This window comes from Hyla sarda, chromosome 2 (genome assembly GCF_029499605.1).
Source record: "Hyla sarda isolate aHylSar1 chromosome 2, aHylSar1.hap1, whole genome shotgun sequence".
NCBI lineage: Eukaryota > Metazoa > Chordata > Amphibia > Anura > Hylidae > Hyla > Hyla sarda.
Window position 1 is genome coordinate 253,691,889 of NC_079190.1, and position 16,907 is coordinate 253,708,795.

Below are 16,907 nucleotides of genomic sequence, written 5' to 3' on the forward strand. Positions count from 1 at the left end.
AAAGTTAAACAGATTTGTAAATTACTTCAATTAAAAAATCTTAATCCTTCCAATAGTTATTAGCTTCTGAAGTTGAGTTGTTGTTTTCTGTCTAACTGCTCTCTGATGACTCACGTCCCGGGAGCTGTGCAGTTCCTATGGGGATATTCTCCCATCATGCACAGCTCCCGGAACGTGACATCATCAATGAGCAGTTAGACAGAAAACTTCAGAAGCTAATAACTATTGGAAGGATTAAGATTTTTTAATAGAAGTAATTTACAAATCTGTTTAACTTTCCGGAGCCAGTTGATATATAAAAAAAAAGTTTTTGCCTGGAATACCCCTTTAGCTGTAAAGAATGATCTTTTAATAGTACCAAGCTGGTGACAATAGATAGGCTGAGTAAAGTAATGTGAAAAGTGCTTTAAACACAGGCTAATAAGCCAGAAGAACATTTATTGCCCACAACTGTACTGTGTAAATGACCTGTGCGATCAGCCACTGAACATGCAATTTCATGCTGGTAAGCAGACAATCTTTTATGTAGGGCTGAAAATCATCCATTGTTAGTAGCGCAAAAACAGTTTACACAAGAAGCTAAGGCAGCAGTTGAAGTAAATGGCCGCATGAATGATCAATCATACCGCCATTCAACATTACAACCGGCTTGTGTAAATTGGTATATAGTGGATCAGCACTAGTAATAGTCAATGATTAACCAATGTAAATGGGCTCTAACGCTGCAATTGAGATGGGTCAATTGATCTACATAAAAAATAGGATGTTACCAAGATGTTTTGTACCTTAGAAGTGCATATTCCAATAGCAAAATCAACTTACAGTGGATGCCAGGCGGTAAGCCGGTGTGGACTGGTAAATCTCATTGGAGGATGCATATGGGTTTGGGCAGCTGTTAGTGGCCTGCCTTTTCCCTCGCCCCATGGAACGGCTATGCATCATGCAGGCGCCAGGGGAGCCATTTCCATTCAGACCAACAAATGGATAACAGTCCTCTGTTACAATCCTGAAGAAGAGAGAAAAAAATAAATAACAAAACTATTTATATGGGCACTGTCATGAAAAATAACTTAAGTTAAAGGGGTTATCCAGCAGCTTTTTCCAAAAGTATGCCCATTGTGTGATATAACAAAAAAAACTTTACTTATCTTCAGTGCTCCCATGATGTCTGTGATGTCCTGCTCCTGCCCCCCACCATCTTTCAGAGCTGCAGCGTGACTGTTGAGTCCAGGAAGCACCTGGGCCCGGTATGTTACAATGCCGCTCAGTAAATTGCTGGCTGAGGTGGGACATGGCTGTGGCCAGCCATTCACTGAGCGGTAATTTGACACACGACAAATCACACTGCTGCTCAAAAAAATGATTGCTGCGAGGGACCATAGCCGGACAATAGGCATCGTAGGAGCACTGAGGATAAGTAAAGTTTTTTTTTGTAATGCCACACAAAGCAAACCTCTCCTGCTCTGGACAGTTCCTGACATGAACAGAGCACTATGGTCAGACAGAGAAGAAATTCAAAAAGAAAATAACTTTCTATATAGCAAACAGCAGCTGATAAGGGCCGGAAGGATTAAGATTTTTTAAAATAAGTAATTTACAAACCTGTTTAACTTTCTGAAACCAGTTAATAAAAAAAAAATTGTTTCCCACAGGAATACCCCTTTAAAGGGGTACTCTGCTGTTAGACATCTTATCCCCTATCCAAAGGATAGGGGATAAGATGTCTGATCGCGGGTGCCCGCCGCTGGGGACCCCCGCAATCCCCCTGCAGCAGCCCGGTACCTCAGCAGCCCGGAGCTAAGTTTTCTCCAAGGCTGATGACGGGTGGTGCAGGGGACGGGGATCGTGAAATAATGGCCCCGCCCCTCGTGACACCACGTCCGCCTCCCTCAATGCAAGTCTATGGAAGGAGCGTCATGCCCCCTCCCACAGACTTGTATTTGTCACGATGCCGGCTGGCAGGTAGTGGATCCTCTGTGCCAGAGAGGGATTGGCGTGGACCGTGCTAGTGGATCGGTTCTAAGTCACTACTGGTTTTCACCAGAGCCCGCCGCAAAGCGGGATGGTCTTGCTGCGGCGGTAGTGACCAGGTCGTATCCACTAGCAACGGCTCAACCTCTCTGACTGCTGAAGATAGGCGCGGTACAAGGGAGTAGACAGAAGCAAGGTCGGACGTAGCAGAAGGTCGGGGCAGGCAGCAAGGATCGTAGTCAGGGGCAACGGCAGGAGGTCTGGAACACAGGCTAGGAACACACAAGGAAACGCTTTCACTGGCACAATGGCAACAAGATCCGGCGAGGGAGTGAAGGGGAAGTGAGGTATAAATAGGGAGTGCACAGGTGAACACACTAATTGGAACCACTGCGCCAATCAGCGGCGCAGTGGCCCTTTAAATCGCAGAGACCCGGCGCGCGCGCGCCCTAGGGAGCGGGGCCGCGCGCGCCGGGACAGGACAGACGGAGAGCGAGTCAGGTACGGGAGCCGGGATGCGCATCGCGAGCGGGCGCTACCCGCATCGCGAATCGCATCCCGGCTGGAGACGGTATCGCAGCGCACCGGGTCAGTGGAGCTGCCCGGAGCGCTGCGGTAGCGAGAGAGAAGCGAGCACTCCGGGGAGGAGCGGGGACCCGGAGCGCTCGGCGTAACAGTACCCCCCCCCCTTGGGTCTCCCCCTCTTCTTAGAGCCTGAGAACCTGAGGAGCAGACTTTTGTCTAGGATGTTGTCCTCAGGTTCCCAGGATCTCTCTTCAGGTCCACAGCCCTCCCAATCCACTAAAAAGAACCTTTTTCCTCTGACCGTCTTGGAGGCCAGTATCTCTTTCACTGAGAAGACGTCAGAAGAACCGGAGACAGGAGTGGGAGAAACTAATTTGGGAGAGAAACGGTTGATGATGAGTGGTTTAAGAAGAGAGACATGAAAGGCATTAGGAATACGGAGAGAAGGAGGAAGAAGAAGTTTGTAAGAGACAGGATTAATTTGGCGCAAGACTTTGAAAGGACCAAGATAGCGTGGACCCAGTTTGTAACTGGGGACACGAAAGCGGACATATTTAGCGGAGAGCCATACCTTGTCTCCGGGAGCAAAAATGGGGGGAGCTCTTCTTTTCTTATCGGCAAACTTTTTCATGCGAGATGAAGCCTGTAAAAGAGAATCTTGGGTCTCTTTCCATATGGTGGAAAGATCACGAGTCACTTCATCTACAGCGGGCAAACCAGAGGGCAAGGGAGTAGGGAGGGGGGGAAGAGGGTGACGGCCGTACACCACGAAAAATGGGGATTTGGAGGAAGATTCAGAGACTCTGAAGTTATACGAGAATTCGGCCCATGGTAGAAGATCTGCCCAATCATCCTGGCGGGAGGAAACAAAATGTCGTAAATAATCACCCAAGACCTGGTTAATTCTTTCTACTTGTCCATTGGATTGAGGATGATATGCAGAAGAAAAGTTTAATTTAATCTTGAGTTGTTTACAAAGAGCCCTCCAGAATTTTGACACAAATTGGACGCCTCTATCCGAGACTATCTGTGTGGGCAACCCGTGAAGACGAAAAATGTGTACAAAAAATTGTTTAGCCAACTGAGGCGCTGAAGGAAGACCAGGAAGAGGGATGAAATGTGCCATCTTGGAGAATCGATCAACGACCACCCAAACAACAGTGTTGCCACGGGATGGGGGTAGGTCTGTAATAAAATCCATACCAATCAGAGACCAAGGCTGTTCGGGGACAGGCAGAGGATGAAGAAAACCAGCGGGCTTCTGGCGAGGAGTCTTATCCCGGGCACAGACAGTGCAGGCTCGCACAAAGTCCACGACATCCGTCTCCAGAGTCGGCCACCAATAGAAGCGAGAGATGAGTTGCACAGATTTCTTGATGCCCGCATGGCCTGCGAGATGGGAGGAGTGACCCCATTTGAGGATTCCGAGGCGTTGGCGTGGAGTGACGAAGGTCTTCCCTGGAGGAGTTTGCCTGATGGAGGCTTGAGAAGTGGAAATCAGGCAGTCAGGAGGAATGATGTGTTGCGGAGAGAGTTCAACTTCCGAGGCATCCGAGGAACGAGAGAGAGCATCGGCCCTAATGTTCTTATCGGCAGGCCGAAAGTGAATTTCAAAATTAAATCGGGCAAAGAACAGAGACCACCTGTCCTGGCGAGGATTCAGCCGTTGGGCAGACTGGAGATAGGAGAGGTTCTTGTGATCGGTGTAAATAATAACTGGAAATCTTGATCCCTCCAGCAGATGCCTCCATTCCTCAAGTGCTAATTTAATGGCTAGAAGCTCTCGATCCCCGATGGAGTAGTTCCTCTCCGCCGGAGAGAAGGTCCTAGAAAAAAAACCACAAGTAACAGCATGCCCGGAAGAATTTTTTTGTAGAAGGACCGCTCCAGCTCCTACAGAGGAGGCATCAACCTCCAATAGGAAGGGTTTAGATGGGTCAGGTCTGGAGAGCACAGGAGCCGAAGAAAAGGCAGACTTGAGCCGTTTAAAGGCGTCTTCCGCTTGAGGAGGCCAAGACTTGGGATTGGCATTTTTTTTGGTTAAAGCCACGATAGGGGCCACAACGGTAGAAAAATGTGGAATAAATTGCCTGTAATAATTGGCGAACCCCAAAAAACGTTGGATAGCACGGAGTCCGGAGGGGCGTGGCCAATCTAAGACGGCAGAGAGTTTGTCTGGATCCATTTGTAGTCCTTGGCCAGAGACCAAGTATCCTAGGAAAGGAAGAGATTGGCATTCAAACAGACATTTCTCTATCTTGGCATAAAGTTGATTGTCACGAAGTCTCTGAAGAACCATACGGACATGCTGGCGGTGTTCTTCTAGATTGGCAGAAAATAATCAGGATATCGTCCAGATATACAACAACACAGGAGTATAAGAGATCACGAAAAATTTCATTAACAAAGTCTTGGAAGACGGCAGGGGCGTTGCACAGGCCAAAGGGCATGACCAGATACTCAAAGTGTCCATCTCTAGTGTTAAATGCCGTTTTCCATTCATCCCCCTCTCTGATGCGGATGAGATTATAAGCACCTCTTAAGTCCAGTTTGGTAAAGATGTGGGCACCTTGGAGGCGATCAAAGAGTTCAGAGATGAGGGGTAGGGGGTAGCGGTTCTTTACCGTGATTTTATTAAGACCGCGGTAGTCAATGCAAGGACGTAGAGAGCCATCTTTTTTGGACACAAAGAAAAATCCGGCTCCGGCAGGAGAGGAGGATTTACGGATAAAGCCTTTTTTTAAATTCTCCTGGATGTACTCCGACATAGCAAGAGTCTCTGGGGCGGACAGAGGATAGATTCTGCCCCGGGGTGGAGTAGTGCCCGGGAGGAGGTCAATAGGACAATCATAAGGCCTGTGAGGAGGTAGAGTCTCAGCTTGTTTTTTGCAAAAAACATCCGCAAAGTCCATATAGGCCTTAGGGAGACCGGTTACAGGGGGAACCACAGAGTCACGGCAAGGGGTACTGGGAACCGGTTTTAGGCAGTCCTTGAAACAAGAGGGCCCCCAACTCTTGATCTCCCCAGTGGACCAATCCAGGGTTGGGGAATGGAGTTGAAGCCAGGGTAGTCCAAGGAGGATTTCGGAAGTGCAATTGGGGAGGACCAAAAATTCAATCTTCTCGTGATGAGGTCCGATGCACATTAGAAGGGGCTCCGTGCGGAGACGTATGGTACAGTTCAATCTTTCATTGTTTACACAATTGATGTAGAGGGGTCTGGCGAGACTGGTCACTGGGATGTTGAACCTGTTGACGAGAGAGGCCAAAATAAAATTTCCTGCAGATCCGGAATCCAAGAAGGCCATAGTAGAGAAGGAGAAGGCAGAGGCAGATATCCGCACAGGCACAGTAAGACGTGGAGAAGCAGAGTAGACATCAAGGACTGTCTCACCTTTGTGCGGAGTCAGCGTACGTCTTTCCAGGCGGGGAGGACGGATAGGACAATCTTTCAGGAAGTGTTCGGTACTGGCACAGTACAGGCAGAGATTCTCCATGCGGCGTCGTGTCCTCTCTTGAGGTGTCAGGCGAGACCGGTCGACCTGCATAGCCTCCACGGCGGGAGGCACAGGAACGGATTGCAGGGGACCAGAGGAGAGAGGAGCCGGGGAGAAAAAACGCCTTGTGCGAACAAAGTCCATATCCTGGCGGAGCTCCTGACGCCTTTCGGAAAAACGCATGTCAATGCGAGTGGCAAGATGGATGAGTTCATGTAGGTTAGCAGGGATTTCTCGTGCGGCCAGAACATCTTTAATGTTGCTGGATAGGCCTTTTTTAAAGGTCGCGCAGAGGGCCTCATTATTCCAGGATAATTCTGAAGCAAGAGTACGGAATTGTACGGCGTACTCGCCAACGGAAGAATTACCCTGGACCAGGTTCAACAGGGCAGTCTCAGCAGAAGAGGCTCGGGCAGGTTCCTCAAAGACACTTCGAATTTCCGAGAAGAAGGAGTGTATAGAGGCAGTGACGGGGTCATTGCGGTCCCAGAGCGGTGTGGCCCATGACAGAGCTTTTCCAGACAAAAGGCTGACTACGAAAGCCACCTTAGACCTTTCAGTAGGAAACTGGTCCAACATCATCTCCAAGTGCAGGGAACATTGGGAAAGAAAGCCACGGCAGAATTTAGAGTCCCCATCAAATTTATCCGGCAAGGATAGTCGTAGACCAGAAGCGGCCACTCGCTGCGGAGGAGGTGCAGGAGCTGGCGGAGGAGATGATTGCTGAAGCTGTGGTAGTAGCTGCTGTAGCATCACGGTCAGTTGAGACAGCTGTTGGCCTTGTTGCGCTATCTGTTGTGACTGCTGGGCGACCACCGTGGTGAGGTCGGCGACAACTGGCAGAGGAACTTCAGCGGGATCCATGGCCGGATCTACTGTCACGATGCCGGCTGGCAGGTAGTGGATCCTCTGTGCCAGAGAGGGATTGGCGTGGACCGTGCTAGTGGATCGGTTCTAAGTCACTACTGGTTTTCACCAGAGCCCGCCGCAAAGCGGGATGGTCTTGCTGCGGCGGTAGTGACCAGGTCGTATCCACTAGCAACGGCTCAACCTCTCTGACTGCTGAAGATAGGCGCGGTACAAGGGAGTAGACAGAAGCAAGGTCGGACGTAGCAGAAGGTCGGGGCAGGCAGCAAGGATCGTAGTCAGGGGCAACGGCAGGAGGTCTGGAACACAGGCTAGGAACACACAAGGAAACGCTTTCACTGGCACAATGGCAACAAGATCCGGCGAGGGAGTGAAGGGGAAGTGAGGTATAAATAGGGAGTGCACAGGTGAACACACTAATTGGAACCACTGCGCCAATCAGCGGCGCAGTGGCCCTTTAAATCGCAGAGACCCGGCGCGCGCGCGCCCTAGGGAGCGTGGCCGCGCGCGCCGGGACAGGACAGACGGAGAGCGAGTCAGGTACGGGAGCCGGGATGCGCATCGCGAGCGGGCGCTACCCGCATCGCGAATCGCATCCCGGCTGGAGACGGTATCGCAGCGCACCGGGTCAGTGGAGCTGCCCGGAGCGCTGCGGTAGCGAGAGAGAAGCGAGCGCTCCGGGGAGGAGCGGGGACCCGGAGCGCTCGGCGTAACAGTATTGTGGGTGCGGGGCATGACGTCCATCATCAGCCTCAGAGAAAACTTAGCTCCGGGCTGCTGAGGTACCGGGCTGCTGCAGGGGGGATCGTGGGAGGCCCACCTTTGGATAGGGGATAAGATGTCTAACAGCGGTGGAAAAAAATTGTTTTTAAATCAACTTGTAGCAGAAAATTAAACAGATTTGAAAAAATACTTCTGTTTAAAGATCTTAATCCAGGGGTCTCAAACTCCCGGCCTGCGGGCCATTTGCGGCCCGCAGAACAAAAGTTTGTGGCCCAGACTCTCTAGTGGCCCGCCACCAGGTATATAGTGAAGAAAACTGTGTCTTGAAGCAGTTCTGTGTCCTGAGCAGAGCAGAGACTGCACACGCCCCCCCATCAACCAATCACAGTGTCTCAGCACTCAGCACAGTGACTCAGCACTTTCCTCAGCTATTCGGGACACAGAACGCTTCAAGACACAGTTTTCTTCACTACTCCGGAGAGGAGAAGCGCAGTGCAGGACAGGTAAGGTTGTCTGAGTGTGTGTCTGTCTGCGTGTGTGCATGGGTGTGTGTCTGTCTGTCTATGTGTGTGTGCATGTGTGTCTGTCTGTCTGTCTATGTGTGTGTGCATGTGTGGGTGTGTGTCTATCTTTCTATGTGTGTGTGCATGTGTGGGGGTGTGTCTGTCTTTCTATGTGTGTGTTCATGTGTGTGTGCATGTGTGGGGGTGTGTCTGTCTTTCTATGTGTGTGTGCATGTGTGTGTGTGTCTGTCTATGTGTGTATGCATGTGTGTGTGTCTGTATGTCTGTCTATGTTTGTGTGCATGTGTGGGTGTGTGTCTGTCTTTCTATGTGTGTGTGCATGTGTGGGTGTGTGTCTGTCCATGTGTGTGTGCATGTGTGGGTGTCTGTCTGCTTGTGTGTCTGTCTATGTGTGTGTGCATGTGTGGGTGTCTGTCTGCTTGTGTCTATGTGTGTGTGCATGTGTGTGTCTGTCTGTCTGTCTATGTGTGTGTGCATGTGTGTGTCTGTCTATATGTGTGTGCATGTGTGTGTGTGTGTCTATGTGTTTGTGCATGTGTGTGTGTCTGTCTGTCTATGTGTGCGTGCATGTGTGTGTGTGTGTCTGTCTATGTGTGTGTGCATGTGTATGTGTCTGTCTGTCTGGGTGTGCGTGTGTGTGTGTCTGTCTATGTTTGTGTGCATGTGTGTGTCTGTCTATGTGTGTGTGCATGTGTGGGTGTCTGTCTGCGTGTGTGTGCATGTGTGTATGTCTGTCTATGTGTGTGTGCATGTGTGGGTGTCTGTCTGTCTATGTGTGTGCATGTGTGTGTCTGTCTATGTGTGTGTGCATGTGTGTGTGTCTCTGTCTGTCTATGCGTGTGTGCGTGTGTGTGTGTGTCTGTCTGTCTGTCTATGTGTGTGTGCATGTGTGTGCATGTGTGGGTGTCTGTCTGTGTGTGTCTGTGTGAGTGTCTGTGTGAGTCGGGGGGGAGGGTGGTAATCGAAAATGCTACCTAATGTGGGGAACCTGCTACTACCTAATGTGGGGAACCTGCTACTACCTAATGTGGGGAACCTGCTACTACCTAATGTGGGGAACTTGCTTCTACCTAATGTGGGGAACCTGCTTCTACCTAATGTGGGGAACCTGCTTCTACCTAATGTGGGGAAACTGCTACTACCTAATGTGGGGAACCTGCTGCCTACCTAATGTGGGGAACTTGCTGCCCACCTAATGTGGGGAACCTGCTGGCTATCTAATGTGGGGAACCTGCTGCGACCTAATGTGGGGAACCTGCTACCACCTAATGTGGGGAACCTGCTGCCACCTAATGTGGGGAACCTGCTACTACCTAATGTGGGGAACCTGCTACTACCTAATGTGGAAAAACTGCTACTACCTAATGTGGGAAACCTGCTGCCCACCCAATGTGGGGAACTTGCTGCCCACCTAATGTGGGGAACCTGCTGCCTACCTAATGTGGGGAACGTGCTGCTACCTAATGTGGGGAACCTGCTGCTACCTAATGTGGGGAACCTGCTGCTACCTAATGTGGGGAACCTGCTGCCCACCTAATGTGGGGAACCTGCTGCCAACCTAATGTGGGGAACCTGCTGCCAACCTAATGTGGGGAACCTGCTAATACCTAATGTGGGGAACCTGCTACTACCTAATGTGGGGAACCTGCTACTACCTAATGTGGGGAACCTGCTACTACCTAATGTGTGGAACCTGCTGCCTACCTATTGTGGGGAACCTGCTGCCTACCTAATGTGGGAAACCTGCTGCCTACCTAATGTGGGGAACCCCCAGAAGTAGCACCCCCATCATCCATCAGCTCATGCTATTATCACACGGGGTAGGGGGAATGGGGGGGGGGGGGTTGCTGGTGGATGATGGGGGTGCTACTGCTGGTGGAGGGGGTTGCTAGTGGATAATGAAAGGCGTATGATGAGGGCATTATATGTAATGGGCGCATGCGGCCCACCCTCACCCAGCTGCTACCTCCAGTGGCCCCCGGATAATTTGAGTTTGAGACCCCTGTCTTAATCCTTCCAGTTCTAATCTGCTGCTGTATGCTCCACAAGAAGTTCTTTTCTTTTTTAATTTATTTTCTGTCTGACCACAGTGCTCTCTGCTGACACCTCTTTCCAAGTCAGGAACTGTGCAGAGCAGGAGAAAATCCCCATAGCAAACTTCTCCTGCTCTGGACAGCACCTGACATGGACAGAGGTGTCAGCAGAGAGCACTGTGGTCAGACTGAAAAGAAATTCAAAAAGAAAAGAACATCCTCTGTAGTATACAGCAGCTGATAAGTACTGGAAGGATTAAGATTTTTAAATAGAAGTAATTTACAAATCTGTTTAACTTCCTGGCACCAGTTGATTTAATAAACAATTGTTTTCCACCGACTGACTACGATAACAAGCCGGTAATGTAAATCTATGGGACCGTCCTGTTCTTATTGACAGGATTAAAAAACATGTCCATCTGTACCACTGAGTCTTGCAAAAGAATAAGTATATACATTGAATGTATATTTATGATGACTGATTGCTAAAAAAGTTATTAGCAAAAGATGTATATCACAAACATGTACAACCACATTTAACTAATTAAGATAACATACCCTCTCCTTCTTAGATACCACCATGCGCCGTCCACACGTCCTCCTCGACATCCATGCTGATTTTTTGTATCACAAGAAAGTAGATTCTGGGGGGACAGGGCAGGAGTCATGTGACCCATAGACTGAATGGAGAGCCTATCTGAAGCAACAGCTGTGAAGAGATATACATAAAATGATTCCACATATCTGAAGCCACAGGTCAATCTTATTGAACTTAATGAAATCTAGTATCTATATTATAAGATCCACATAGACACCACATTTTATTGGTTAATATTTCATCATAAAGCAATATATTTTTTAGGTAGTGGTTCTCAACCTGGGATACACATACCCCCATGAGTACTTTACAGTTCACCTGGAGGTCTGTGGAAAAAAAACCACAGTATAAGCAGCCGCAGTTACTGCTTCTAAAGTGGGAAAGGGCACTGCGGCCACTTTAAAGAGCAGTGGCTGCTGGTAGCAAAGGCACATCCGCTACAATCACGCCTTTCTGATGTTGCATCCAGAGGAGTGCTATCGCAGGGAAAAGTCAGAAAGCAGGCCAAAGTCAGATTTAGATGCTCCACTGCTGGAGAAGCCTATATATGGGGGCAAAGTCTTGGGGGGGGGGGGGGGCTCTAATTATATATATGAGGGCATTGTCAAAAGAGGGGGCCTATATATATGCAACAATATAAGGGCATAAAGCAGGCACTGTTAGTGTGTGAGGCAAGATGGGGAGTTTTTAAAGAGATGGGTAATGTACTGGAGTGAGGATCCTAAACTGTTTGCTCTGCAGGTTCTGTGGAGACAAGTCTTAACCGGGAACAGTCTTCATCATGGACTGAGCTGAATGCAAAATAAAATAAGAAGTGTGAGGAAAAGAACGGAGATGGCACTCACCACGTCAGAGATAACGGTAATGCTTTATTACGGTGATCGGCAGACTACAGCATCGGGAAGGGGAATGCCAGGAGCGAGGTTATAGCTATTTCATGCACTAAGTGCACTTCATCAGACCAGTGTGGTCTGATGAAGTGCACTTAGTGCATGAAATAGCTATAACCTCGCTCCAGGCATTCCTCCTCCCGATGCTGTAGTCTGCCAGTCACCGTAATAAAGCATTACCGTTATCTCTGACGTGGTGAGTGCCATCTCCGTTCTTTTCCTCACATGTCTTGCACTGTATTCTGGATTGAGCACCCTGCTAGAGTTTACACGGATTAGGTGTCCAGTGCATCATCATTGGGTTCGCTGCAGCTGTGCCGAGTGCTCCGTCTTTCACAGTCTAAAATAAAAAGTGAATGACTCCGATCAGAGAAGTCACCCTTTTACAGAAGATGTCATTTATGAGTATACAAATTTGTACGATGGCTCCAATTTATTGCGCTATGATCTGTAGTTTTTGTCGGTACCGTTTTAGTTTTAATCAAACTTTTTGATCCCTTTTTATAATTTTTTTATGATAGTTATTAGTGAGGCAAATTTTAGGGCAATTTTGTATTGCAAATGGGTGCCCCAGTTTTTTTTTCTTTTCCAAAATAAGATCATCCTGACTTTAGTAAAAGTGAGCAGTGACTGCTGGTACTAGCTGACGTCACTGCCCTATTATGTGACTATTTATTAATAAATATTTGAAATTAAAGTGGGTACAGTTGCAGGGAGTCTGGTGAGGTAGGGAGAGAAGCAGGGGACTTGGGCAGAGGATACGGAATAAATAAAAGCATATACATTTAAAATAACAGCAACTATATTTATTAAAAACATATTGCTTATGTGGGGGGGGTACAATTTTTGGAAATTGTCTACCAATGGGTACTCGGTTAACCACTGGTCTAGGGTTTAAATGGTTGCAAAAGAAAGGAAGGCAGTTCATCTGTCACAACAGGACTCCCAGTGAAGAAAGCTGTTATTGACATGGTCACTGAACATTTTACATTGTTTGTATTTTTTTATTTAACCCCTTAACGACGCAGGACATAAATGTACGTCCTGGTGCGGTGGTACTTAACGCACCAGGATGTACATTTATGTCCTGTACATGACCACGAGCATCGGAGTGATGCTCGGGTCATGCGCGGTAGTTCTTGGCTGCTGATAGCAGCCAGGGACCCCCCGGTATTGGCCGACATCCACGACATGTCTGCCATTAAGCCCTCAGATGCCGTGATCAATACAGATCACGGTATCTGCGGGAGTGCGGTCAGAAAAATGCATGATCGAATCGTCCACATCGCTGCGGCGGCGATCAGATCATCTGTAATGGCGGACAGAGGTCCTCTCACCTGCCTCCATCCGTCTCCCGGTGTCTTCTGCTCTGGACTGAGATCGAGCAGACCAGAGCAGAAGATAGTCGATAAGGGTATGTTCACACCGAGGAATTGGAGAGGAATTTCCATGAGTAATTCTGCTCGCTTTTTCCTCTCCAATTCATTCAGCAGTGAAAATCCCCATAGAGCTGTGCAGAATTTCTGCCCCTCAGTTCACACTGAGGAATTTCCTCAAGCAGAATTCTGACGAGGAAGTCTGTTCCGCTTGAAGAAAGAACATTTTCGTTCTTCCAGGCGGAATCAGCGTCGTTCTCCCATAGAGATCAATGTTATATATTTTTTTTTGAGTCAGAAGCATTTCCACGCGGAACAATTCATGCTGAATTTCCGCATGACATTTTTTTTTTTTTATGAATAGAAATACTTGATACTCCTCCTCCGCATGAAACCTGCATTTCCGCGCGGAATTCCGTGCGAATTCCGGGCGAATTCTGCGCGAAATCTCTGAGTTCTTGTGGAAAAGTAACAATATTTTGAGGCAGAAAATTTCTGCTTGATTTCCGCCCCAATTCCTCAGTGTGAACATACCCTAACACTGATCAGTGCTATGCCTTAGCATAGCACTGAACAGTATTAGCAATCAAATGATTGCTATAAATAGTCCCCTATGGGGACTATTAACCCCTTAAGGACTGAGCCCTTTTTCACCTTAAGGACTCGGCCATTTTTTGCAAATCTGACCACTGTCACTTTAAACATTAATAACTCTGGAATGCTTTTAGTTATCATTCTGATTCCGAGATTGTTTTTTCGTGACATATTCTTCTTTAACATAGTGGTAAAATTTTGTGGTGACTTGCATCCTTTCTTGGTGAAAAATCCCAAAATTTGATGAAAAATTTGAAAATTTTGCTTTTTTCTAACTTTGAAGCTCTCTGCTTGTAAGAAAAATGGATATTCCAAATAATTTATTTTTTTATTCACAAAACACAATATGTCTACTTTATGTTTGCATCATAAAATTGACGTGTTTTTACTTTTGGAAGACACCAGAGGGCTTCAAAGTTCAGCAGCAATTTTCCAATTTTTCACAAAATTTTGAAACTCGCTTTTTTTCAGGGACCAGTTCAGGTTTGAAGTGGATTTGAAGGGTCTTCATATTAGAAATACCCCATAAATTACCACATTATAAAAACTGCACCCCCCAAAGTATTCAAAATGACATTCAGTAGGCGTTTTAACCCTTTAGGGGTTTCACAGGAATAGCAGCAAAGTGAAGGAGAAAATTCACAATCTTCATTTTTTACACTCGCATGTTCTTGTAGACCCAATTTTTGAATTTTTGCAAGGGGTAAAAAGGAGAAAATTTTTACTTGTATTTGAAACCCAATTTTTCGAGTAAGGACATACCTCATATGTCTATGTTAATTGTTCGGCGGGCGCACTAGAGGGCGCAGAAGAGAAGGAGCGACAAATGGTTTTTGGGGGGCATGTCACCTTTAGGAAGCCCCTATGGTGCCAGAACAGCAAAAAAAAACACATGGCATACCATTTTGGAAACTAGACCCCTCAGGGAACGTAACAAGGGGTAAAGTGAACCTTAATACCCCACAGGTGATTCACGAATTTTGCATATGTAAAAAAAAAAAAATTTTTTTACCTAAAATGCTTGGTTTCCCAAAAGTTTTACATTTTTAAAAAGGGTAATAGCAGAAAATACCCCCCAAAATTTGAAGCCCAATTTCTCCCGATTCAGAAAACACCCCATATGGTGGTGAAAAGTGCTCTGCTGGCGCACTACAGGTCTCAGAAGAGAAGGAGTCACATTTGGCTTTTTTGAAGGAAATTTTGCTCTGGGGGCATGCCGCATTTAGGAAGCCCCTATGGTGTCAGGACAGCAAAAAAAACACATGGCATACCATTTTGGAAACTAGACCCCTCGGGGAACGTAACAAGGGGTAAAGTGAACCTTAATACCCTACAGGTGTTTCACGACTTTTGCATATGTAAAAAAAAAATAAAAAATTTTACCTAAAATGCTTGGTTTCCCAAAAAATTTACATTTTTACAAAGGGTTAAAGCAGAAAATACCCCCCAAAATTTGAAGCCCAATTTCTCCCGATTCAGAAAACACCCCATATGGGGGTGAAGAGTGCTCTGCTGGCGCACTACAGGTCTCAGAATTTTGCTCTAGGGGCATGCCGCATTTAGGAAGCCCCTATGGTGCCACATGGCATACTATTTTGGAAACTAGACCCCTCGGGGAACATAACAAGGGGTTAAGTGAACCTTAATACCCCACAGGCGTTTCACGACTAATGCATATGTAAAAAAAAATATATTTTTTTTTACCTAAAATGCTTCTTTTCCCCAAAATTTTACATTTTTAAAAAGGGTAAAAGCAGAAAATACCCCCCAAAATTTGTAACACAATTTCTCCCGAGTACGGCGATACCCCATATGTGACCCTAAACTGTTGCCTTGAAATACGACAGGGCTCCAAAGTGAGAGCGCCATACGCATTTGAGGCCTAAATTAGGGATTGCATAGGGGTGGACATAGGGGAATTCTACGCCAGTGATTCCCAAACAGGGTGCCTCCAGCTGTTGCAAAACTCCCAGCATGCCTGGACAGTCAGTGGCTATCTGGCAATACTGGGAGTAGTTGTTTTGCAACAGCTGGAGGCTCCGTTTTGGAAACCGTGGCGTACCAGATGTTTTTCATTTTTATTGGGGAGGGGGGCTGTGTAGGGGTATGTGTATATGTAGTGTTTTTACTTTTATTTTATTTTGTGTTAGTGTAGTGTAGTGTTTTTAGGGTACAGTCGCACGGGCGGGGGTTCACAGTAGTTTCTCGCTGGCAGTTTGAGCTGCGGCAGAAAATTTGCCGCAGCTCAAACTTGCAGCCCGATACTTACTGTAAACCTCCGCCCATGTGAGTGTACCCTGTACATTCACATGGGGGGGGGGGGGGGGGGAGACATCCAGCTGTTGCAAAAATACAACTCCCAGCATGCGCTGACAGACTGTACAAGCTGAGAGTTTTAGTTTTGCAACAGCTGTAGGCACACTGGTTATGTATCACTGAGTTTGTGACCTTACTCAGTGTTTCAAAACCAGTGTGCCTCCAGCTGTTGCAAAACTACAACTCCCAGCATGTACGGTGCATGGTGTAAGGTGACTGCTGGGAGTTGTAGTTTGCAACAGCTGGAGGCACACCGGTCGTGAAACACTGAGTTCGGTAAAAAAAAACTGAGTTTCACAACCAGTGTGCCTTCAGCAGTCACCGACAGCTAATGGCCATGCTGGGAGTTGTAGTTATGCAACCAGCAGATGCACCACTACAACTCCCAGCATGCACTTTAGCTGTTTGTGCAAGCTGGGAGTTGTAGTTATACAACAGCTGAAGGTACACTTTTCCATAGAAAGAATGTGCCTCCAGCTGTTGCAAAACCATAAGTCCCAGCATGCCCATAAGGGAATGCTGGGAGTTGTGGTGGTCTGCCTCCTGCTGTTGCATAACTACAGCTCCCAGCATGCCCTTTTTGCATGCTGGGAGCTGTTGCTAAGCAACAGCAGGAGGCTGTCACTCACCTCCTGCTGCTGCTCCGTCGCAGGACAGTCCCTCGCCGCCGCCGTCGCTCCTGGGGCCCCGACCCAGCACCCGGGGTCGTCTTCCTGCACCCGCTCACGTCCTCCGGAAGAGGGTTGGAGCGGGTGCGGGAGTGACACCCGCAGCAGGCGCCCTGATTGGTCGGCCGGTAATCCGGCCGACGAATCAGGGCGATCGTGAGGTGGCACCAGTGCCACCTCACCCCTGCTGGCCCTGGCTGTTCGTGGCCGTCAGAGACAGTAATTCCGGGTCACCGGTCACTGGAGACCCGATTGACCCGGAATCGCCGCAGATCGCTGGACTGAATTGTCCAGCGATCTGCGGCCATCGCCGACATGGGGGGGC

At 47.9% G+C, this 16,907-nt stretch overlaps 1 protein-coding gene across 1 annotated transcript in view; it reads right to left on the bottom strand.

The window, feature by feature from the left end:
• Nucleotides 1-16,907, bottom strand: part of TINAGL1 (tubulointerstitial nephritis antigen like 1) — a 118,053-nt gene that overhangs the window by 16,341 nt on the left and 84,805 nt on the right. Inside the window, exons 7-8 of the mRNA XM_056556979.1 lie at nt 10,699-10,849; nt 823-1,006 (exon numbers count right to left, since the gene is read on the bottom strand). Of these exons, the coding sequence (XP_056412954.1) occupies nt 823-1,006; nt 10,699-10,849 (335 nt within the window). The remainder of the gene's footprint in view (nt 1-822; nt 1,007-10,698; nt 10,850-16,907) is intronic.